This window comes from Scophthalmus maximus, chromosome 18 (genome assembly GCF_022379125.1).
Source record: "Scophthalmus maximus strain ysfricsl-2021 chromosome 18, ASM2237912v1, whole genome shotgun sequence".
NCBI classification, from domain to species: domain Eukaryota; kingdom Metazoa; phylum Chordata; class Actinopteri; order Pleuronectiformes; family Scophthalmidae; genus Scophthalmus; species Scophthalmus maximus.
Window position 1 is genome coordinate 5,892,957 of NC_061532.1, and position 23,851 is coordinate 5,916,807.

General features: G+C 46.4%; 1 protein-coding gene across 3 annotated transcripts in view; it reads right to left on the reverse strand.

The window, feature by feature from the left end:
- Nucleotides 1-23,851, reverse strand: part of ches1 (checkpoint suppressor 1) — a 56,676-nt gene that overhangs the window by 27,178 nt on the left and 5,647 nt on the right. For 2 of the 3 annotated variants that reach the window (XM_035617729.2, XM_035617731.2), the window contains exon 2: nt 2,342-2,941. In XM_035617729.2, the coding sequence (XP_035473622.1) occupies nt 2,342-2,923 (582 nt within the window). In that variant the 5' untranslated portion in view covers nt 2,924-2,941. Of the gene's footprint in view, nt 1-2,341; nt 2,942-4,436; nt 4,766-23,851 lie in introns of those variants that run through there. The other variant, XM_035617730.2, reaches the window with a different exon arrangement.

Sequence of the window (23,851 nt, forward strand, 5' to 3'; positions counted from 1 at the left end):
CAAGACGGGCTGTCCTTGCCAAAATCACCTCTACACATGCTGCTCTGCGCGCAGACGCACGCACGCACGTACGCGCACGCACGCACACGCACACACACACACGCACACACACACACACACACACACACACACACACACACACACACACACACACACACACACACACACACACACTCACACACTCACACACACACACACACACACACACACACACACACACACACACACACACACACACACACACACACATATACACACACACACCTAAGTCAGTAAAGCCAAATCAGTTTTCCTGTTGCTACAGCAACAGCATACTTTTATGTCAACTGCAACCTAGTTACTATGGAGATATGTATACAAGAAAAACTCTGTGCCGTTGTAGTCAAGGGCCAGATGACAGCATAGCGCGAGGGCGCGCACACACACACACACACACACACACACACACACACACACACACACACACACACACACACACACACACACACGCAGCTCACTCAAAAGGAAGAGAATCACATGCCGGTCAAGGAAAGCATAAAGAGCCATATCCTCTAGTAAAATCTCAATCAGCTAAAGCGCAACCCCAGCACTGGTCCTCGTTGTTGTCCCCAACCCAGCCACCAACCCCCAACAGCCCTCGGGCAAGATGAAATCTAAAGTCTGCTGGCATCTGTGTTATTAAATCCTCCAGCATTAATTTAGCACTAATTGAGTGAGGGATTCATTCCCCCGTTTACCCCGAGTCTTTAATGGAGTAAAATGTGGACGGGAAAGCCGGTGTAAGAGACTGCATCGAGACTGAAATCAAAAGCGAAATGCTGTTCCCGCCGGGGGAGCGCAGAGCGTCACGGTGAAAGAGAAGTATGAAAGCAGAGATCATCAAGTATTGATGAGGCCGAATCTGGTACAGCTGTAGACAAAATATGGAATACGTTTGACTTCGAGTCGGATACGCTTGCAAACGGCTGATAACTGTCTGGCTGCGAAATAAGTAATAACCACACATGAATGAGTGAATAATGGGCCTGTGTTTAACCAAGTGACGACAGAATTATTTCACAACAAGGAATTCAAGAAATGATTGATGAAGACTGATTAGAAGATAATAATAAAAAATATCCTGCATCGGTCTGAATTAGAGCTGGGAAATCATTTGAAATTTCCGATAGCTGAGTTGGTTTCTGAGCCAGATCTAACTGTACACCTGTAAACCCACATCAGTTTCCTCTTCATGAGAAATTAATAATTAGAAATACTGTATAACTAACGTTGAAATTATGATAAGGATAGGTTAAGACTTTATCTGGATCAGTAAAACCAGATCAAAGTTCTCAAGCACTTACAGTAACGGCCTAATAATTATTCACCACCAAAAAAGTTTTGACACTTGAAGGTAACATTATATTTAATGATGACTCTTATGGTCTCCAATTTAACAAATGGTATTTTTCATATTGACCGAACAAGCTACTCATATGTCATCTCCTCTTTGACTGCCGGCGCTTGGTTGCTATGAAGCTAGATTGACATGCGCAGACAGCAGAGACTAGATAGTTTCTCTAAATATATATCATCCACCACTTTCTGCTATCTCTTAAATATTGAAAACAATACAAAGTGTCTATTCTTCTCATTATTGTCTATGCCCTTTGTTTCGTGGAGACAAGTGGGCAAAAGGGAGGTTGCAGTGACAGATGCTCTGGATCAAATCCTGCTGATACTCAAAGGGGCAGGAAGTGACTCTAAAGCAATACACGTTTTGTAAAAAAGCGCCGAAATCAAATAAGCCCAGGCTCTGTAAATCGTAAACCCAAAAATGGTGTGGACCGCGCCACACAACAATGCGAGCGCAGTTTGTAAACATCACTCGTCGACACCTTCGGAGACCTGGTAGCGGGTGGCGCTGCAAGGCGGCGGTTTTGGCCTAGTGGTTAGTGCGTCGGACTCCCACACCAGAGGTCACGGATTCGCGGCCCGGCCAGAGCAGGAAAGTATCAACAAAGAGAGAGATAAGCTTTCTCCAAAATTGCCCCTTCAAGTGCAGCTTCTTCAGTGTCTAACTTTATGGAAAACACCATTTTTTCTAAAAAGCCTTTGTCTGAAGTTGTCTTAACAAGAAAAGTCATTCAAGAAATGTTCCCTAAACAACTAGGTCAGAAAATAATTGAACGTAGTGAACCGAGTAAATGAACCGGAGAAGAATAAGGTTTTCAATTTTGACACTATGGACACATTTTCTTGTTTTTTTTCTTTCTAACGCACTAAGGTACACACAACCATGTGCTCAAAAAGAAAATCAGTGTGATCCAATATTTCTCTGCACAGCTGCTGACGTCTTTACCTGGCTCCGGTCTTTATCCACCTTCTTGAAGCACTTGTTCAGCGACAGATTGTGGCGCACCGAGTTCTTCCAGCCTGTGGGGGCGTTTGCAAAGTATGGGAAGTGCTCCAGGATCCAGCCGTAGATATCCTTAACAGGCAGCCGTTTGTTCGGCGCGTCCTCAATGGCCATGAAGATCAGGCAGCTGAAGGAGTACGGCGGCTTTCGGTTGGCGCCTGCTGCCAAGTCGTACACCGAGTGTCCGTCGCCGAGCAGGGCGTCGTCCGGGGAGGGAGACGAGGAGGAGGGCGAACGCGGGTGCTGCCCGTCAGGGTCCTGCAGAGGGGAGACGCTGCGCAGCCCCGAGTGGCTGAAGCTGTTGAGGAGGTCTGTGCTCTCGTGGAGCCAGGAGAGGCTGGTGAGCTCCTCGTCCTCGGCCTTGGAGAAGGAGGCGGAGAGGGACAGTGAGAGGTCGGCCGCCTCAGCCTCAGACGCGGCGGTGGCGGCGTCCCCCTGCCGGTACGGCGGGCTCATGCCCTGCGAGGCACTGGCTCCACTACTGGGGCTCTGGGCCTTCTTGCTGGGGGGCATGGTGGGTCCCATCCAGCCCAGGGCTCACTCCTGGAGAGGGAGGCAGCAGAGACAAGAGGGAAATTGGGGAGGCGGAGGGAGAGGGAGAGGAGGAGTGCATTGAATGGGTTGGAGAAGGAGCAGGGGGAGAGAAAAAGGGAAAGAGAATAAAGAAACAAGGTTAGATTGTGAAAGTCAGTTGGCTCTTCAGTCGTGTGAAAGGCCAAAGGGAGGCACGCAACAAGATTTTGACCACATTCTGAATTATGCTGTATTAGATCTGAGGGGTAAAACATACATCATCACTTTTCTCTCTGGGGCTTTCTGTCGGTTTCTAACTGGGACTGCATATTTAGTGCTTCACCGGTTGAGGAAATTTTGCCTTGTACAACAACCTCCCTAATTACAGGCGTACCAGCGGCATGACACAGGGTTGCTGTCATAACATATGAATGCAGTTAGAGGTCCAATAGTTGCCGGGGTCACACGAGTGATTCTTTGTGCTTGAACATGTTGTCAGCGGGAGGAGAATTAATTGTCAAAGCTCAGAGCTGTGATCGAGTGCAAAATAAACTTAAGCCGCCGGACTCGGTTATCCGCGGCAGGATATCAATGACCGGAGATGATCACGATCGGGAGCTTTGCCAAGAAAAGAGAGAGAGAGAGAGAGAGAGAGAGAGAGAGAGAAATTAGGAGTGTGAGCTCAGATCCAACCCTTAGTCTGATCAGGCCATTATTCTCTTAACATAAGAGCGATGCTGTGCTCGTTAGACGTGGGCAGAGTGTGGTAATTGAAGGGGAACGGTCCCCGAGTATCACACGCCACAATCGGAGAGCCTCACAACCGGGGCTTTTGATGGTCCTCCAGAACAAGACAGCTGTGGGAAAGGACCCGGGCGGCACCGACAGCAAAATGTAATCCGCTCCGCTCACCCTGTGAACATGTTGCAGGATCTGTCCACGCGCAGACACCCTCGCATGCACAGGTGCTGTCTCTCTCATCCATCCACACACACACACACACACACACACACACACACACACACACACACACACACACACACACACACACACACACACACACACACACACACACACACACACACACACACACACACACACACACACGGACACACACACACGGACACGGACATGCGAATGAAGGGCATGAACTTAAATTTGCATGTGCACCACAAATTCTGTCAAAAAAAAAAGCACAGCAATCAAATAAACAGACAGTATGCAACAGTATGCACACGTGCAAACATGGATGGATACATACACTCTCACACACACACACGAAAGTGCACACGCCAGAGGGCAGCACCATTAGGACATGAGTTAAGTCCAGATACATTCTGTCCGGCGCCCGTGCGCTGCGATCGCTTTCGCCTAATCCGAGGTGATCATCGGCCGATCTGTCCCCTCACTCTGCGCGATTGACTGACAGCTGTCACCCATGGCGACCCGCCGTGCCGCGACAACTGTCAGTTTGCCACAGTTCCGGCCGCCGCGTCACCATGGCAACAGAACATAACAACCTCACCTCCTCTCTAGATCTGGTGCTTTTTGTCCCCCCTCCTCCTGTGTCTGTCGCTCTTCCACCTATCTCCCCGTCTCCTCTTTTCTTTTCTTTTTTTCACTTTTCTACCGGCACAGATAAACTCTGCTTAACAGTGTTGATAGGCTGTAGTGGAAGGACTGGGCTAAATATAGAATATGTGATGTACAGCTGCTGCGCTGCTGCTCTGCATATCGTCGGCCAGCCTATAGTCACCCCGCTGCTCCATCCGACTCTCTGCGCGGTGAAGGGAAAAGCTCGGCGGAGCCGCGTGTCTCTGATCTCCCTCTCCGCTTCTTCTTCTCTCCTCTCTTTTTGGTCCTCACACTTTCTGACAGCGCACACACACACACACACACACACACACACACACACACATGCTCATTCAACAAGCTGTACCTGTCTGATGTACAGCATTGTTGCACCAACTGCTGACATTGAGCGTAATGAATTCAAATTGCCCCGGTGACGATAACGCTGTGGCTGAAAATAGTGAACACACAATCAAAGGGATGGGTTTGTGTGTGCACGAGTGTATTTATGCAGGTGTTTGACAGGCTTGTCACGGTGTGTCTATGTGTGTGTGGGTGTGTGTGTGTGTGTTTGTCTTGAGAAGAAAGTAAGGGCATCGTAGTGACATTGTTCCTGATAGGCGTCTGCTGGAAGGCAGCGATGGCTCTGATGCTCTCTTTCTCTCAATCTCCTCTTCCTCCTCCTTGTTATGTTGCCATAGCGGCAAGGGGGCCATGAAACATTACGGCTGACAGTAAAGTCATCTCATTTTACTGTTGCTATGACAACAAACTCCTCACTGTTGGTTGGGGCCAGCACGAGCTGCCGCCCAAGCCTCGTGCCTGTGTGTGTGCGAGCGGATGAATTGGAGTTTGTGTGTAAGTGAGCGTCTGTGAGCGTGTGTGTGTGTGTGAGAGCGTGTGTGTGTGTGTGTGTGTGTGTGTGTGTGTCACCATGTCTCCCATGGGCTCTCATAAAGCTTAACATACTTACTCAGCTCTAAACAAACTTTCATGCAACTTCTACAGCGGCCCCTCAGGATCAACTGCTAAAGGACAAAGGCAGATATCGCTCAAGTTCAGACTAAATGACGGCTGCTTTTGTGTATGTGTGTGTGTGTGTGGGAATGGTTTGCATGTGTGTGTGTGTGTGTGCGAGTGTGTGAAGCATCCTCACATTTGTTCGACAGATGGGACTGTGCTATTCTCTCTGTCTTCTTTATTCTCTGGATCTCTTTGTGTTTGCATGCTTTGTTTTCATTTGCGTTCGTCTCTGTTTGGCGTGTCCACATTTGGCTTAGCGTGTGCATGTTTTTTTTCCTTCTTATATTTTCGTGTGTGTGTGTGTGTGTGTGTCAACGGGAGTAGATGTAGACTCTATCTGTAAGTACACTCTCCATCTAAGTGTCTGTGCTTTTCATAAAGTGTGTCTCTGTTCTCACTGTAACCCTGGCACCACACGGGTTCTGTTTGTACACTGCAGTGCACATCGATAACGGGGATTTTAAATTTTGATTAAATGGCTTTCTTTTCCCATTCAAAACAAACTTGTTTAGACTCCACAAGTGAGGACAGACGTGTAATCAGTGATATTCAGCAAATGACCGCAGATCTTGGACGATCGAGTGATTAATTGATAACACAAATGAATCAACCGAACATTACTTACAGCAATTCTTAAAATCGTGTCAGTCTTTTCAACGATGCTGTTATTGTACTTTGCTCATACGAAACAAACAGTCTGAAGAAATAACTTTAGGGCGATGGGAACTCAAGGTGCTCTCACTACTTTTCGAAACGCTTTCAACCACATCACATGGTCTTCATCAGCGAACGGCGCTTGCTCAGTTGTCGCGGAGATACAGCTGCTGCATGTGAGCTCAGCATACTCCAGTCACAACACACTTTGGGCTGAGAAATGGTTCAACGTGTTCGGACGCTCTGCACACTCCGAGGTCTGCATGGCACATACTGTATCAGGTTACCGTCAGCAGCCAGTTAGCTTAGCCGAGTCTCCGCTGGTTGCCTGGCAACCTCACAATACCTCGAGGGAGTGACTGGTATATAACAGTCTGGGACATATAACCACATATAAAGCCACAACTTGCTCTTCAGCCTTCATATGGATTAAACAAAAAGCTAACCGACTGCTGGGGGTAGCTTCATATTTAGCACACAGACATGAGCGTGGCACTGACCTTCTCATCTACCTTTCGGCAAAAAAGCAACTATCGAAAAGCAAATGAGCACACTCTTACAATCTGGAGCTTTTAGTTCTAAACCACAAGCTTAATTTTACAATTTAAGTGAGCCTCACATTGAAGAAAAAATCCCACCCCGCTTCCATCCACAAGGATACAGAATATGGTTTTCTCAAATTAGTATTTCCAAGGTCACAAACGAACCCTCATCTCTGTCGTGATAGAAATGAATTTGTCTATAAAATACCAAATTGATGGAAACAATCAATCAATGTGAATAAATTGCAGCCAGAGGAAGTATCCTTTCTATATCCTCATTCAGTGAGGACAGACTTCCTAACACCTACATCAAATGTGCAGCCCAGTTTTTACCACCTGTCCTCTAAAGACAGTAATCCAGGAAGCTAATCTGGGCAAAATTTATTTTCCAAGAAATTACGCTTTTACCAGGACGCGTTGGTCACAGGAAATTGATAAACCTAAAGGTCCACGTCCTCAGTCTTCTGATTGATTCCAGCCGTGTCGAGCCTCAGCTAACAATGGTGGGACATTAAAAGCAAAACAATGTCAGTACGATCTGTTGCTGTTGTCATGTCTGCAAAAAAAAAATGAAGGGATATGACACAGTGGTTCTTTAAATTCCAACAGCTAATAGTTCACCAAGTAACACGATCTAACCAGAGATTAAAAGTTTTCATAATGAACTAAGATGAGTGTCTTAGCTTGTTTCAGATTTTAAATATGAAGAAAAAAACAGATTTTGTGTGAATGTCATTGACCTTGACCTTTTCTCGCCGACCTCTGGCCAGCCCCGACCCTGCGAAGCCTCTACACCTGGAGGCAGAGGCCCCCAGTGTTTACGCGGAGGATAGAAAGGTTAACAAACTCCTCTGAGAGCGGAGAGGGTTGTGGGATAAATCATGAGCTCTAATTGACAGCGTAATCATCTTACGCTGCATTCATGCTCTCGCAGATACTCGTCTAAATCACGCGCCGCATTTATGTAATCCTCAGAAGATCTCCATCCCCCTGTTGGCAGCTCTTCCCGTCCGACTAGCAGGCGTTTTGTGTTTGTGTGTGTGTGTGCCGCCGCCAGGAGCAACATTTCAATAATGTACTTTCAATTCGCTGCCTTTTCCTGGAGTCTGCTGTGATATTAGCCGAGCTGACTTTCAGCGAAATCCTCAAGTCGTCAAGTTACAGAACCCCCCCAAAAAACCACATCAGTGCCGTAATATTAAAATAAAAACCAAGATAGGCTCATGACATGCTGTCAGCACCCCACTCATGCTCTGCTCTGGGCTGAGGCGGGCTGAGGCAACAATTACAACTCTGTCAGTCTGATCGCAGCTCGTGGCATTTGTTGCATGTCACGTCCTCCTGCTCCTTGCTTTCCTGCCAGTCTTTACCATACAGCCCAATAAAGCCAGTGCCATGAAAATAATCCCCCCCACCGCAGAATGGAGTAGTAATAGAAGTGTAGGAGATAGCGGCGAAGAATGGAAGAGTAGCTGGTAGGAGTTATTACTTTACAGTGAGGGGGGGGGGGGGGGGGGTGAGCTGAACCTTGTGCCTCTTCTGGCCACAGTGATAAAGCAGAGAGTCAGATGCACCGAGGCAAAACTAATCTGGAGTTTTGATGACAAAAGGACGACCTTTATCCCTCCTCCACATTCGCCGGATGGATTGAAGGGGAGAGGAGGACCAACTGAGAAAAGGGAGAAAATGAGAACTCTCTCAGAGGCGAGAAAATAATAACTTCTGCTACATATATGTCAACACCGGTTGCAGGAAGCCTAGTGATGTTCTCCATTTTCAGCCCGTGAAATCGTGCCCCCCCCCCCACGCTCTGTATTTCCTGCTTCACCCTGACGACAAATATCAGGGTTCCAGGGGGCTTTAAAGAAGTGGAGCAGGACCGATCACATCCTATAAGGTCTGAGTGTGTCTTCCTTTTATGTCAGCCACGGCAGTAAAGAGTTATGGAATAGAGGTCAGGGGTCAGGGTGTCCCAGAGGACTGCTCCTGACCCCTTGATCCTGGCTTCTGCTCTCGGCTGCCTGGCAACCCACACAGTCGAACGCGCGCGCACGCGCACACACACACAAATAGGAGCATGGACTCAAACATACACACACACACGCCAACACTGTCTCTTAGGAATGACATTCAAATTAATTTGCAAAAGACATTCGCTTTTGTAGGAAACTCAACAGAACAGATTACGTTTTCTATCAAGATAATTGGGACATGTCTTTAATTTGGCAAGATGCAAATCTGTTGATACTGAAGAATGTATCAGTAAAATGGTCACAGACAACATACTTGTTCTCCACTTAATAATTGAACTTTGTACGGTTGCGTTAAGGCTCTCACATCGCTCGGTTAATACAGAAAAAGTCCACGGGGACTTCAGACTCAACGTGTTTGTTTACATTTATCATCCCCAATCTTGCCCTGACCTTGAAAAAGGTGCTTTTGTTGCCTCCCGACAAATTTACAGCGTCATGGTGGTGTCACACTCACGTCAGTCACCAGTCAGTGGAATGGAAGCTCTGGGGACGGCATTGATGTCAGTACATCTTTTCACAGCGATACAGTTGTTTCAGTATAGGACCAAAGCGGTGTACTAACCAACAGACCGATGTTGCCGTAGAGTCAAAGATTCACTGGATCCAGCTTCTCAAATGATGATGATTTGCTGCTTCCTCAGATTATTTTTTTTCTCTATAATTGGAAATCTTTAGCTCTTGGACAGTTGATTAGAAAAAGATGTCCCCTTAGACCATGGGAAAATTAGTTTTTTTGGGTACTATTTCCTCACAATTTAAAGTCTGAGTAATTCATGAATGAATCTGGAATGAACAGAGATTAAATAATAACAAAAAGATTCATTAGTTGCTGTGCAATTACTTTATATAGTGTTCAAAGTACAAAATCATAGCCACAATGTAAATGGTGTAAGAAATGAAACAATTTGGCTTTGTGGTTAAATTAGGTCAAGGCCCTTTGTTTGCACAGTCAATATTGTAACTTTGAGCCCAGAGCCTGTTCTGCCAGAGGAGTAAACGTTAACCCCCCTCTGTCTATTGGCAAACCAACTAAGCAGATAATAAGCACATAATATATAGTATATTTAGAGGAGCTGAGCCCCAGAACTTTCAAATTGAAAAATGAGAGCACAGCAACACGTCAATGGGGCCACTGCTTATAATGCTGCAAAAACACTACGGCGCTTTACCAAGAAACACACAGTAACTATGAGCCCAGAGACAGAGAACACGCGTGATGTATGGCGCAAGAAAATCAAATATTTCCAGTGAACAATTCAAGATGGCACGCGCCGCTCACGGACGCACGGCTGACCAAAAATGAAGCAAACAGACATTTGCATCCGGCAAACACCGAGTAAGTTTGGATTCATCAGCAGCCAGCGATCATGAAGTCACGCTCACCCTCGTTCTCCGAGGATGGTGAACAATCAGACTCGCGCACGCACGCACACACACACACGCGCACAGAGCTAACTGATGTTGCGGATGTCGACGCTTGAAGGTGACGTGTGTGTGTGTGTGTGTGTGTGTGCATGTGTGTGTGCAGCCTGGAGGGCCCTTGGTGGTGGAGTGTGTATGTATGTGTGTGTGTGTGTGTGTGTGTGTGTCTGCAATTTTTGTGCTGGACCCACTGTGGCAGGTCAAGCTTAAAAAAAGCACGGGCCCAGGGCTCCAGACTTCCATGGTAATGGCCATGACACACCGCGGGGCCGGCATGCAATCACCCGAACGTACACACTGACTTGTTCACTCGTCGGCCCATTCTGCCTGCTCTCGTTCAGTTAAAAGTCGAGTTTGCTCTTCTGGCACTGAGTCTGATTTAGAAAATCACATAACTACTGGTAGATGGCAACAATGTCAGGGTTTGTTTTGGATCAGGTTCCAAAATGTTAACGTACCTATATTTAATAAGCTAAGGCGGTCACAAATCAATTGCATTTTTCATCTCACAGCGTAGAGCAATCAAAAAGCCATCAATCCACAAAACCTGCTAGTTGCAGGCTTCTCATTACTGGTTAAAGTGATGGATGTAGCCAAAAGGCCCAAATAAAACTCTTGGCTGTGCTCTTGTTAATGTGCTCTGGCATGTCAGTGTGCGTGTTTGGCTAAAAAAAATTTTTTGATAAAGAAACAGCACTCTCTAAATCCATTTTATTATAATAAGTGGAGTGCGCGTGTGTGTGTGCAGTTCAACGGGACCAACAGAGCGCCAATTTTCCTCTTGCGAAATGATCGGCCGACTTAGTCATGTCACTTGCAGTGGTCAGAGTCTGTTCAGTTGATTGGAACGTTCATACAGCTTGCACATGATTAAAACAATTTAAGACTATTTCAACATTTTGGGAAACGTATTCATCATCACTCTGTAGGGAGCTGGACCCAGGGAAGGACCGTTAGCACGTTGAATCTCAATATGTGTGTCTTGAGGTTGAGGTGAAAGAGTTATAAGACATGGAACAACAACAATTGATCACTTTTACAATGTTTATTTAACAGAAACATGTTAAAGAGGTAGTTGATCACTTTTGAAGTTTGGAGAGAGACAGGCCGTTCCCTCCTTCAACCAGTCATCTTCATTGTTTTGTTTAACTCGTGAAAAGAAGGTGATTCAGCACATTTCCTAAGATGTACTATTCCTTTAATGTACCACTGTGCTGATTCTTCTAATGCCAAAATTATTGTGTGATGTTACTTTCAGGGCTCTTCCTGCATATCATAAAAAAAAATTGTTGTTCAGTTTAGGCCAATTAGAAAAGGACGGATGTGAAGTAGGACCACCACCATGTGTGCAAAAGTAAGAGGACTACACCTGTTACTTATTCCTTTTGTTTAACTTTTAGAAATGTTGAAAGCTGAACCTTTAAGAAAAATCAATAAAGATTTGGAAAAGGATCCGGACACAATAAACAGATATCATACGGGATTCGGATTTAACAAAAACACTATGCCAATAATCATGATAAAAGGATAATCTCCATCTTGCCACCTTTTCTTCCTCTCCTTCCTCAACTGTTCCCTTCCTTGGCCAGTCCCCCCCCCCCCTCCCTCCCTCCCTCTAAGGCCTCCCTGTCTTTTCTCTTTGACAGTGAGCAGGTCCCTGTTGGCACTCTGTGCTCTTTTACAATATTGTGGGAAAGGAGAGAGAGAGAGAGAGTTAGAAAAAGAAAGAGAGGGAGACTGCCAGAAACACTATACAGTATCAAAGCGGCCAGTGCACAGCCAGCAGAGCTTTGATAGCAGGCAGGGAGGGGTGCTGGTCAGAGAAAACGCGAAAAGAAAGGCTCGGTGAACTGTTTAAAGAGGGGAGCCTGATCTATCGGGATCCCTACATCGAGGGGGGAGTGGGGCGGATGAAGCCTTGAGGTAGTTGAGGGTTTTTCAGCTGGATGTCCTGCAGTCAAAAAAACAAAAAAATGAAGGCAGAGCTCCCTCTCTATGTCTCTGTCTGTCTCCCTCTTTTGCTTCGCCCCCCCTCTGGCCATTTCCACTTATCTTTAACAAACAGCAGCTCAGGCTCTCAGCCACTGGCCGACAGTTTGTCCCGACAACAAAAAACCATGGCAACAACCACTGGAATAGCCTGTCCGGTTCCAAAGGTCCGCCCTCTCCGGCTTCTCCAGCTCCCTCCGCTCTTTGAGTCTTGTGGAAATTCGCCCCAAAAAATAGGAGGACTGCAATCAATAAGCAGACGACCTAAAACTCGGTGGCGAGGGAAACTGCACGCACTCGTGTGTTTGGTCGGGAATGCCGATCGAGATTGAAGAGGTTTGATAGATCATCTTTGGCGGAGAGAGGCGACGAGGGAGACGATTCGTTCCGGTTGGGAAAAGGAAGTGAGATAAAAAAAAAAGTGAGAGGTACAAGTGAGGCAGCAACTTGTCAGGAGCCTCCACTGTCCTCGCCGCTCTGTCTTTGGTGACGATCCTTACACTGCTTCTGCTGATGATACAACTCTGCTTACATCCTTCACTCCTCCCTCCCACTCCTACAAGCTGTTTCTAACACTGCACAGGATACCTTATGTCAACTGCAAAGTGTTCCCAATGCTGAGGAAACAAAAAATTCAAGCTGTTTGCAAACTCACAAACATGCTAGAAGAAAAGGCAAAAGTGATGTGACGGATCACACCGACGTGGGACTTTCAAGCGCCTTTTTGTCTCCACACTACAAGGTGAAAAGAAAGTAATGGCGCATCGCACAATACGGGATATTGTCGAGAATATCGCAGCAGACGGCGCGATCGGCGTGCGGTGCAACATGTCATGTGGAAGTGGATGTGAACATGGAGACCGTGGTGCCAACAAATTGCTAATAGAGTCGGCTGAAAGGTCGACACAGGTCGAGAACTGGAGGTGAGATTTGACCCATCAGTTTTAATGTCTGTCAACAGCAGAATGCCGGCTAACGTGAGCCTCAAGAGCTGGGTGGTCAGATTTTAACTGCTGAATATCAAACCTGTCCGAACGTCTCGCGTCAACTTCGACGAGTCTGGGAAGAGTTCGGGATGCTTGAGAGTGAGTGTTTAAACCCGCTGTCAAAAGATTATCCAAAAAAATTATGTAATCATCACCCTATCAGCACTTCAGAATTTCAAAAATTACAGTTATATATTTAGTTTAGATTCTGAAATTGGTTTCCTTTGGTATTTTATTTGATAGTGTAAAAGTTCAGGAGGACAGGAAATACAGAGCACCAGGAATGTTGCAGTAGCAAGGTAAACATCTTAAAACACTCCAGATGTGATTTTGTCTGTCAAAGTAATCCTCAAAGTGTCCTAAAAGGTTCACTTGGAAGTGTCCAAGAAGAGGTGAGTTGAAGGATAAATCCAGTTTGACAAAAATAAACCCAGGAAAGCTTCAAATCTCGGCAGTTTGATTCCTTTGCAGCCTAAACTAAATGGAAAAAAAATGGTTGTCTGGAAAGTAGGAAAAACTTAGTAGTACAGCAGCTACAATGCAAAACAAGATTGAGGTCATTTAAAACCGAAATCCGGTTTTGTTTGTGGCACAGTTCATGCCTGCACCTATATTGCCACGTGCGTCGACCCCGTTCGGTCCCCGCCACCGTAGCACTGAGCCGCGTTACCGACCGTACCTCTGTCTCTCGTCAGTGTCGCCCTGCACACTCGAGGTGACAGCCGCCTCATCCGCTGCACGACTTATTCCCCTTCCATAACAGTTTATCATAAATAAACAGCAAACGGCCATTCTGGGCCCAGTAATTCACTGTTTTCTTACAGTTTCTCCAGAAAATAAAGTCAACGGAAAATTACTGTTTGCAGTCGCAGGATTTCGTTTCTTTGTTATCTGTCCCTGAGGTCAGAGACGAATTAGGCAAAAGTGCCTTTATGTCCTCTGCTCCTTCTTCAAGGGAACCGGCTGCGAAATTATTTAAAGCTGAAAGCTCTCTCGGTGAATTTGCACGGTTAATGAAGGTTCTGGTGGCAGACTCAATAAGGAGCTGTCTTTGCTTTGTTTAGTCGAGATTTAAATAGGTTTGGCAATGAGCCTGCTAGTTTGTGTTGCCTATTGGAGGGCTTATAAAGTGGTCTCTTGGCTACGTGGTTTGATTGTATTTTCTTTTTGTGTGTTTTTTTTTCAGTTTCAGGCTTTTCTGTCGGTGTGAACGCTGCACCTCGACCGGCCTCCCTTGATGGAGGAGATTTTTAAACTGCGAGGCTGCACAGTTTAAATAAAGGTTAAATAACATTTTGGACAGCAGCTTATTTTCACATCAACCTCTTGACGGCTTTGCTTCCAAAATCTACAGACATCGGAGTTTGATTCATCTTACAAAGTAATAAATGAATGGCAGGATCTCTTGTGTTCTCTCACACCCTCTCCGCTGCATTTTCTAATGAAGCCGATCCAGAGAATAGCGGCGACCAAGAAAGAGGATGGCGGCGACTGCGACTGACAGGAGTGGACAAGGAAGTAGGAGTGAGGGGGAGTAAAAGAAACAGGGTAGTTATGTCCTAGGGTCATTAGCAGCATTTCAAAGTCACCCGGTCTTTCAGCGTATGCTGCTTGACAGGCACTGCCAACAAAATTAGGGATGAAAGATGACGGTGCTGTGATTAGATGTGTAACTCAGGGGAAAGACAGGGCCTGATCCATGGTTACAGCACACACACTCACTCACATATATCCATGGTGCAGAAAGAAGAGGGACTATGAAGAATAGGGAGTGGGATTAGAGATTTGATAACCCCATTCTTAAGATGCGGTCAGCATCGATTAGATTGGCCCCAGAGTGACCCTGCGTTTCAATGTACAGGCCTGATGCGAGGCAGCCTGATAAACACGGCGAGCCCCCCCCATCCCCCTACGTGTGAATTGAATTCCCAAATTACCAGGCTTAAGATAACATACCTGGCTAAATTGCCGCGCTTTATAAATCGCAAATCTCTTTGTAGATACTCATCAAAGGCCGTCTCACTCCTGATGCGGAGAACAGAGGAGATGGGAAACAGGAGAACAACACAACAATGTGGTTCATATTAAGGCCTCTGATCTTCTATCTCCAGTCCCTCGTTTTCCGCTACATTCCTTTAGCCAGGGGTGATGTGTGGGGGAAAACAAGCGGGCATTGATCTAGCTTCGCCTGAGCTCCCGTGCAACAATGGTCCTGTCCCTGGTCCTTTCGCCGCATTTCGAACAGAGAGGTTACCTCAAACCTCCTGTTGTACACTTTCGGTTCATCTTACTTACAGCCTCTTCTCTCTCATTCCTCCCTGACATCAAACCGTGGAGCAAGTTTCCATCTCCCCGGCGCCAAGTGAAGGCCAATGACGGTAGCATTTGTTGGATAAACTCAGGAGGGTTGCATCTGCTGCGGACACACTTAAGAGTCACTCACTCCATTATGAACCATAAACACAAACCAACATGGCCAACCCAGAAGCAGGCCTTCAAAACAACATGACGGTTTGAAAAGGCTGTGGGACCAGAAAATACGACAGTAGGTCCACGAGGATCACGGCTCACCAGAGGCCAGAACTTCACAGTGATAGCAAAATACTATGAGGCAGCATGTTATAGAACGTTATAGGACAATCACGGCATTAACAGTAGATGGAGGCTGCCAATGCTTCGAACTAATCTCTCATGTAAGTGATGTGGCATGTTTTTAGGGGATTCTTCTCTTTTTCTCTGAAGATGTGTTGGATTAAGTCAGGGCTCTGTGTTGTCTCAGGGTCACTGACCCTGTTGGAAGATGAACCTTTGACCTTGTGACTTGGTTCTGACCTCTGATATGCATTTTCCCGCTGGGAGACCTTATATAGCCCGATGAGTGTGCTTTCCTAATCGTGTCCAATCGATGAAATTCACCACACGTGGGGACATATGACCAGGGTGTAGAGACATGAGATGAACAAGATAAATTTACCTGAGCCAAATTCCAGGAGTCAAAGCAAAGGGCCAATTTCTAGAATGTTGATAGATCAGGGGTTAGAAGTTGAACAATTTTAGCATAAAGTAGCAAAATAAAATGTGAAAAAGTAGAGGGGTCAGCAGACTTTCTAAATGCACTGTATTGCTGAGCTAAACATATCGGAATGCCTTCTGCATGATCATGAGTGAAACTGTTTTAAGCCGACTGTGAGCTGTTGTTTAAAAAGCTGAGACAAATCTTGCTGCTGTGCCACCTTTACTCCGATTTTACGCCTCATTCAACCACAACTCAACGGCTGAATGAGTTGAATAGAATTTCAACCCTTGGTCATTGCTGAGCTGTCAAATGTAGAAATCTGATCAGGGCTGAGTGACAGGGTTTAGTATCTTTGTACCAAAGCAGACCTCACAGGCACAGTGGGACGTGTTGACGCAGGTACCGGTGAGAATTACAATCCAGGAAGTTGACTCTGTTAGAGATAAATCCATGAGTTTAAAGGCTCGTCAGATGCCAAAATACTGCACAGAGCTCGATAATACTCCGAGGAAAATTATACAACCCCGGGAGCTTATCATGGCGGCTGTCATTTGTTACGAGGTCAACAGCCTGAATTCAGAATTCAAGACGCATATCTATTTGGCCACTACGGCATCTTGCTGGATGACGGCGTGCCGGGATGCAGCAAAAGTTGTGCCTAGTTCAACTCAAAGCCTTTCTGCGCTCGAATGAAGCCATTACAAATACAAAACCCGTTGTGAACGCGTCCAGCATATAGTCAATGTAAACTCGTTCTGGCTTTTCTCGAGGATGAATTCAACAATTCCTCTTAACACAACATTTAAGATGAATCAACGTTGAGCTGAACTGAGCTGAGACTCTGCACCGAGTCGGCCGACGAGTGCAGCTCAGACTGCTGATTGTGCGCAGAAAGCCTCAAGTTTGCCCTATCCATGGCTGTCTCGAAAGGGCGCGTGTCTCTAACCAGTCATATTGTGTAATGTGCAAGAAGCAGATAAGATCAGCTCATTAAGGGTCACGGGCTGATAAAATTCAAATGCCTCTGTTACATTATCCCTGTTCCAGCCTGCCCTCTTCCACCGTCTCTCCGTCAGAAAGTCAAAAAGTAAATCTGGTAAAAATGATTCCTGGTGAGTTCATACTTTTAGCTAAACAGCTGTTGGCAGGTGAGGCACAAAGTTGATTTCAGCCATTGCCCCTGAGAAATATCACAGTGTGGAGAAAAAGCATCAGATCAAATAAAACCGCCGCTCTCTGGTGTTTTCCCCGTGATTGTATTCTTGTAAGGGTAACCTGTGAAACAGTATCAGACAACACAGCCCTCCAGTGGAACCCATACTAATGAAATATTTTAGGGGTTTGCTGGAAGCCACCGCAGATGAAAAATACACCCTTGAATTCTTAGACAGCTGAAGGGAAAAACATCTGGGCCAACTTGTGCTGGTTAGTGATGGTTTCGGACAGCATGTACAACATGAGGACATAAGTTCTAATCGGCAGTTATAAAGGTGTGAAAGGAAAAGCCAAGGTTTATTCTTATAAATATCTCCAGTGACAGCATCTGTTGTAGACCTTAATGCTACTTGGTCACTGGACAGATTTAAAAGTGCGATTCACTTTTTCTTGATTGGAAAAAGAAAGTTACTGCTGTATCTTTTATACACAGGCATGTGTACAACAGCAACCGGAAATCAGATTTGCTGCGTAGCGGAAGAGGATGTTAGCTGAGGTGTCAAAGAGCATTCTGGGAAACGTAGGAAAACACTGAGCGAAGGGGATGCGAGAGGGAAATGGAAAGGCAAGGCAAATGACAATAGCTTATTCACAGAAAAAGCAGAATGCGTTGGACGTCGCAGCCTGATGATTTATAACAGCGTAGGAGCAGCTGAGGATGGAATTTTCCTCTGAGGCAGGGCGTTCCACTCTTTTACCAAACAGCAAGGGAAACTCCAGTGTTCACACTTGCAAGCGTGCACTCACACACACTAACACACACACACACACACACACACACACACACACACACACACACACACACACACACAGACACAGTGAAGCTCGAATTCCTGCACAGATGAAAGCTGAATACGTCAAGACGAAACCGTGCACTTTTGTATGCAATCTGCGCGTGCATTTTTTCCCTTTTGTTCTTTTTTACAGCGGTTTCCTTTGCACACAGTCTACCTCTCATGGCACATTCAGAGCATGAACACCCAGAGTCAGCAAAGTCTGGACACAGCTGCTGAATATTCAGCCCTGCGCTCCCTCTTTTCCTCTCACCCATCTCCCACCTTAAACCCTCCTCATTTCTCCCTCCAGTCGTTCGCTACTTCGAAGCTCAATCTCGACCGCTCTGCCGCCGCTGCCTCTGCTCTCTGTGCTCCACTTTCATTAAGGGGCTCTCCTCTGATAGCCCTTCATATAACACTTAATCATCATAACAATAAGAGCACTCTCTCTCCGACGAATCACCTCAAGGGGCCGGTCCTAAAGATCCGCCGCTAACTGATGTCATTAACTGCCGGAGCTGCTGACTGGCTGGAGCACCGCGGGGAGAGCACGCCCCAGGTGTTTGACGGAGGGCTCGGTGGGAGCACGCAGGTCCGACAGGCCAAGGACGTTGCTCCGATGGAGAGGAGCGGAGGAAAAGGCGCACACAAGCAACCGCTCGCTCGCATGTGCGCCGGGCGCAAAGCCACTTGCCAGTGAGGCAGAAGACAAGGCGTGTTTGGTATTGCAGTCGAGGGAGAGAGAGATGAATATGACTATTGAATAAGGGAGAGAGGGGTTTGAATAACAGTATTTTACATGAATGGATCTTCAGGGAAATGACTACTCCGCCCCTGCCTCTGCTCTGTATTTTCGGCTGTGATTTGACAACAGACTAGAGTGTGAGTGCACGCGTGTGCCTCTGTGTGTGTATGTGTGTGTGTGTGTGTGTGTCTGTGTGTGGAAAGGGGGGGCATTTTGGCTGATTGAGTCAATGCCGCGATCACGCTGTGGAAGTGACAGTGTGCCATATTATGTTATTGTGGGCGTGCGCAGAGATGAACAGTGACGGCGGCCTCACACCGTCAAACAAACCCGCACACACACACAAAACCGCACGCGCTCAGTGAAAATCATAGCTGTCCTCAGTTGCTATGCGGCAGTCGCACCGTCGTCTCGGATAACGCACACATGCGCACGCACACACGAGCGGGTGTGAGACGGGGACAGCGACACCAGACTTTGGCAGGGTCGGAAGGTCACAGGGGTATTGTGACAAAGTTGCCTAGCAACAGACACACGGCACGCATAATTTTCCAATGAGCTCGCCCGTGTGCCCCCTGACCACATCTGAATGTGTGTATGATGAATATCGTTGACAGAAGGTGGTTGTTTTGCACCTGGCTCTTCGTGCTTGGGAGGAAATGTGTTCAATGTGCTTCATTGTAGACCTCAATAAATCTTGTTAGCACTGCACAGTGAAGCAGCACACCAACTTTGTTAGTTTGCAGCTGCGGATGTGCTAAAGCGGAACACGTCTACTTGTGCTTTAGGGTTGTACATATTCCATCTTCCTGTGTTCCAGTGTAAATGCCATACAAACTAGATTGACACCTGTCCATTGTGCACTTAAGTTCTCTTTGAGCTTGAAACCAACGCTAGAAACACATTTAACAGCAAGTCATCTCGGTCCCCATTATTCTGTATTTGCCAATATTGTCCCCTGAGGCTTGCCGTGCTGCTTTACAGCAAGCTGCTGCGGACGGCATTACCAGGTAACGAGTACAGTAACAGGAAAGTGACATTGACAACAACTTAGAAAACGGTGTTTCATCAGGACTGCAGGTATAGCTAAGGCCCATCTGTGTACTGAATTCTTTATAGGTTATCGCAGGAACAAGGCAGCTGTCCTAACTGCCTCCATCCCTTTGTGCACAGCGGTGTTTCAAAGAATAAACTGTGAGCTGGGGAGGAAATTTAGGGGTTCTGCAGGGGCTGAATTATGGACCGTTTTCAGATAGCTTTACCAGTTAAAATGGTAAATTTAGCACATTTGGCCTGCAACAGATTTGTATCGTTCCGCAAGGAAACAGTGCTGTTGAGATTCAGGATGTAGTATGCGACAAATCAAAAACGAACAGCAAAATATATTTTTTCTTGATATTTTTGCCATGGTGTCGTTTCAGTATCCATATTCAGATACGTAGGCAGCGAATGTATCAATGTCATAATTTTGTTATCGCAAAGAATCAAAGTTACAAAATGGACACATGAAGTTTGAAAGACATGGCTATTTTCCATGTTTCAGCTGCATTAGGGGAAGAGGTTTTTTTTTAAACTTGAGCCATAAAGTCATTATATGTTGTCTTCTGTTGCACCGTTTTTGCCTTTCTAAAATCATGTGAAGTTGTATTCCAGCACATTGCTTCCCTGGTCTGTATTGACAGGTGAAATAGTTTTTATACAAGGGATATACGGTATTTTAGTTTATAGTCCCTCGTGAGGGAGTGGTTATCTGTGTCATTAAAAGTGCAGGCAGTTTGACATTTTCTCATATGGGCAAATGAGAAAACAATCACAGACAGAAACGCACACACACACACACATTAAATATCTGGGTCAGGTACTGTAAGCATATTAAACCAACAAATAAGGGGCCTCCTGAAGACTCAATAATTATATTTTCCATTAAACAGCAAAGTGTTGTCGCTCACTTTGTTTGGCATTACTAAAAGAAATGCTGCATGCACAAAACAAAAACCCCATCGCAAATTCAATAAAGGATGTTTTTTTGAAACTGGAGTAAAAGCTGCGGCCTCTGTTTTTACCTCGCTGCTCTGCTTCGGTTAGCGACGTCACATGTCAGGCCCTCGGTCTGCTCCGTCTGTGCCGTCTCTTTCCACTGTGTGCAGTGGAACAAAGCAGAGGGACTTATCTTTAAAAAGAAACTGCACAGTGTTGTGGAATAATTTTGAAAACTGTCAGAGAGAGCGATTCATAATGCCTGTCCCCCAAACGCACGCATGAGCACGCGCGCGCACACACACACACGCGCGCGCACACACCGACAGGGACTTTGGTGTTTACATCATATGGGAAGGTATTTTTTCCCCCTCACACTGCCAGGGAACAGGCCCACGCACGGACACACAGACGCTGACTAAGGCCCTAAGAGTTGAGGGGGGAGGGGGGTGGGTGGTGGCGACCGTGTTCAGTTGTGTACGCATATGTGTATAATTACTGTAGCTGTGTATCTCTTTCAAACTTGTAAAGTGAGGTCACGACATCGTTTGGACTGCAGTTATTTTTAGGGTATACGCTGCAGTCAAGTATGTGTTTGTGTTTCATGTACGCATATGCATGCGTGTGCGGTTGCGTGTGCATGTCTGTGCAGTGGTTTTGAAAGCATCCTGTTCAGAGTTCAGATCTTGTGTAGTCAGTGGACTGTACAGTAGAGTGTTTGTGGCCTGAGAGCAGCAGAGCTAATGCTAATCAGTTAATTCGGAAAATCTGCATACTTTGTGTGCGTGCGTGTGTGTGTGTGTGTGTGTGTGCGTGCGTTGCTACTCAGTTCATAAACTGTTAAGTCACTGCGTGGTGTGATTTCCCTTCGGTTTGGGGTTTGAGGTTTAGACAGAGAAAAAGTAGGAGAGGACGGAGAGACAAAGTGTGTTTGTGTGTGTGTGTGTGTGTTTGTGTGCGTGTGTGTGTGTGTATGTTTCTTTATGTGTGTTGAAAGCTCCCAGTTCTCCCATCCAAAGCTGGCTGATGGCTGATGTTCAGAGACTCAACCGCAACGCTTGGAGAACACAACAGGCGGCCTATTCAACCCAAGACACAAATAGAGCACTCTTCCTCTGTGCTTAAAACCCTCGTAGCTCAAACGGCGAGCTAAAAACGGATGTGTTTGTCGAGCGCCCGAGCAAGGCCAACCACCAAAAATGACGCCGTTTTTCTTTTTGCTAAAAATAAGAACTGGCACGTACAGTATCTGTGGAGACGACCCGGTGTCATCTCTCCTATCCTTTCATTCACATGCCTGCCTGTGATTGTTGCAGCTCCTCGGGATGAGCATCAGCGATAGGTCAGGCAGTCACAGACGGAGGGCAACAAGGAGATGGAGTTACCAGTTGCGAGACACTGGGGTATCCATTTCAAATAGAAGCCACTCTCGGGGGGGGGGGCTGCAACGGGGTGTGTGTGTGTGTGTGTGTGTGTGTGTGTGTGTGTGTGTGTGTGTGTGTTGCAGCAGCATCTTTAAGAGCCTCACATCGCTTAGAACAACATGCACAGACACACATGTACAATAAAGTATCTATTAGCTGTTAAGTCTTTCCACTTTAAGGGAAAGAGGGAAAATACGGGAGGAGCAAACACATTATATAAATCAGATGGTTCCTGAGGTCATTTTTGTTTCCACACAGGATTATGCATGCCAACACACACACACACACGCACACACACACACACACACACACACACACACACACACACACACACACACACACAGACAGAGAGAATGGCTCTGCATCCACTTATGACATCACTGTAGCTAGCCAGAAACACAGGAGAGTCAGAGAGAGCCAAGCTGACGTCATCCCATTCGCTCAGTGTCAATTACGTAATCATGGTGTCCAACGCCTGCAGGACAGACATGCTGTGTGTGTGTGTGTGTGTGTGTCTGTGTGTGTGTGTGTGTGTTTAATTTTTTGCGATCACATGCGGGGCAAGAACACATAATTGCAATCTCATGTGAGAGAAGAGACATATAAAGTGAGGCATGCTCATGACATCATTGGTGGGAGGCGGCCTGGCATGAGTGTGGCGGCCAGGCATTAGGGTGACATGGCGAGAGTGTTTGGGGAGAACAGGAGGAGACAGTGCGCTGCAAACAGACCCGGCAGGAGTTATGCAACCGCAAATCTAACTCAACAGACTAGAAAAGGGATTTTTTTTTGTTGTTGTTGCCTTTTCTCTTTTCGTGAAAAGTGTGTACACAATGTGTGCGTGTGTGTGTGTGAGTGTGTGCGTGTGTTTGTGTTGAGTGACTTTTCCGTAGCACTTTTACTTGAGGCAAAGAATACATTAAAAACACACAAGCACCCGAGCACACTGCTGAAAGGCACACTGAAACCTACACACACACACACACACACACACACACACACACACACACACACACACACACACACACACACACACACACACACACACACACACACACACACACACACACACACACACACACACACACACACACACACACACACACGTAAACACTCACTCTACCCCCACTTATAAACAAAGCTTCCTAAGGACAGGAAATCCTTCCACCCACGTTCCTGTGTTGCTTGGCAACCAGATCAGCGTCACCGCGTGCATGCCTCCAACGCTGCAAACACCACACAGTCGCACAAACTACCAAGACAGAGACACACATATAACTAACTGCGAGTCCTTGAACTCTGCTCCTTTAAATGCACCAACAACAACAACAAAAATCTCACCCCACCAGATAACTGAGCCAGAGCTGTGCAGGCTGATACTGGCCGCAGCTGCCCTCCAATTCGTCAGCTATGGATCTCAACCAAACATGACATCACCCCTTGTAAACATAAAACACTTTTTCCCCCTTCCATAAGCTCTATTTTTACACCCGCTGACGTCCTTCCATGCATGATAGTGTGCGTGTGTGTGTGTGTGTGTGTGACTGCTCTGTATGTATCAGAGAG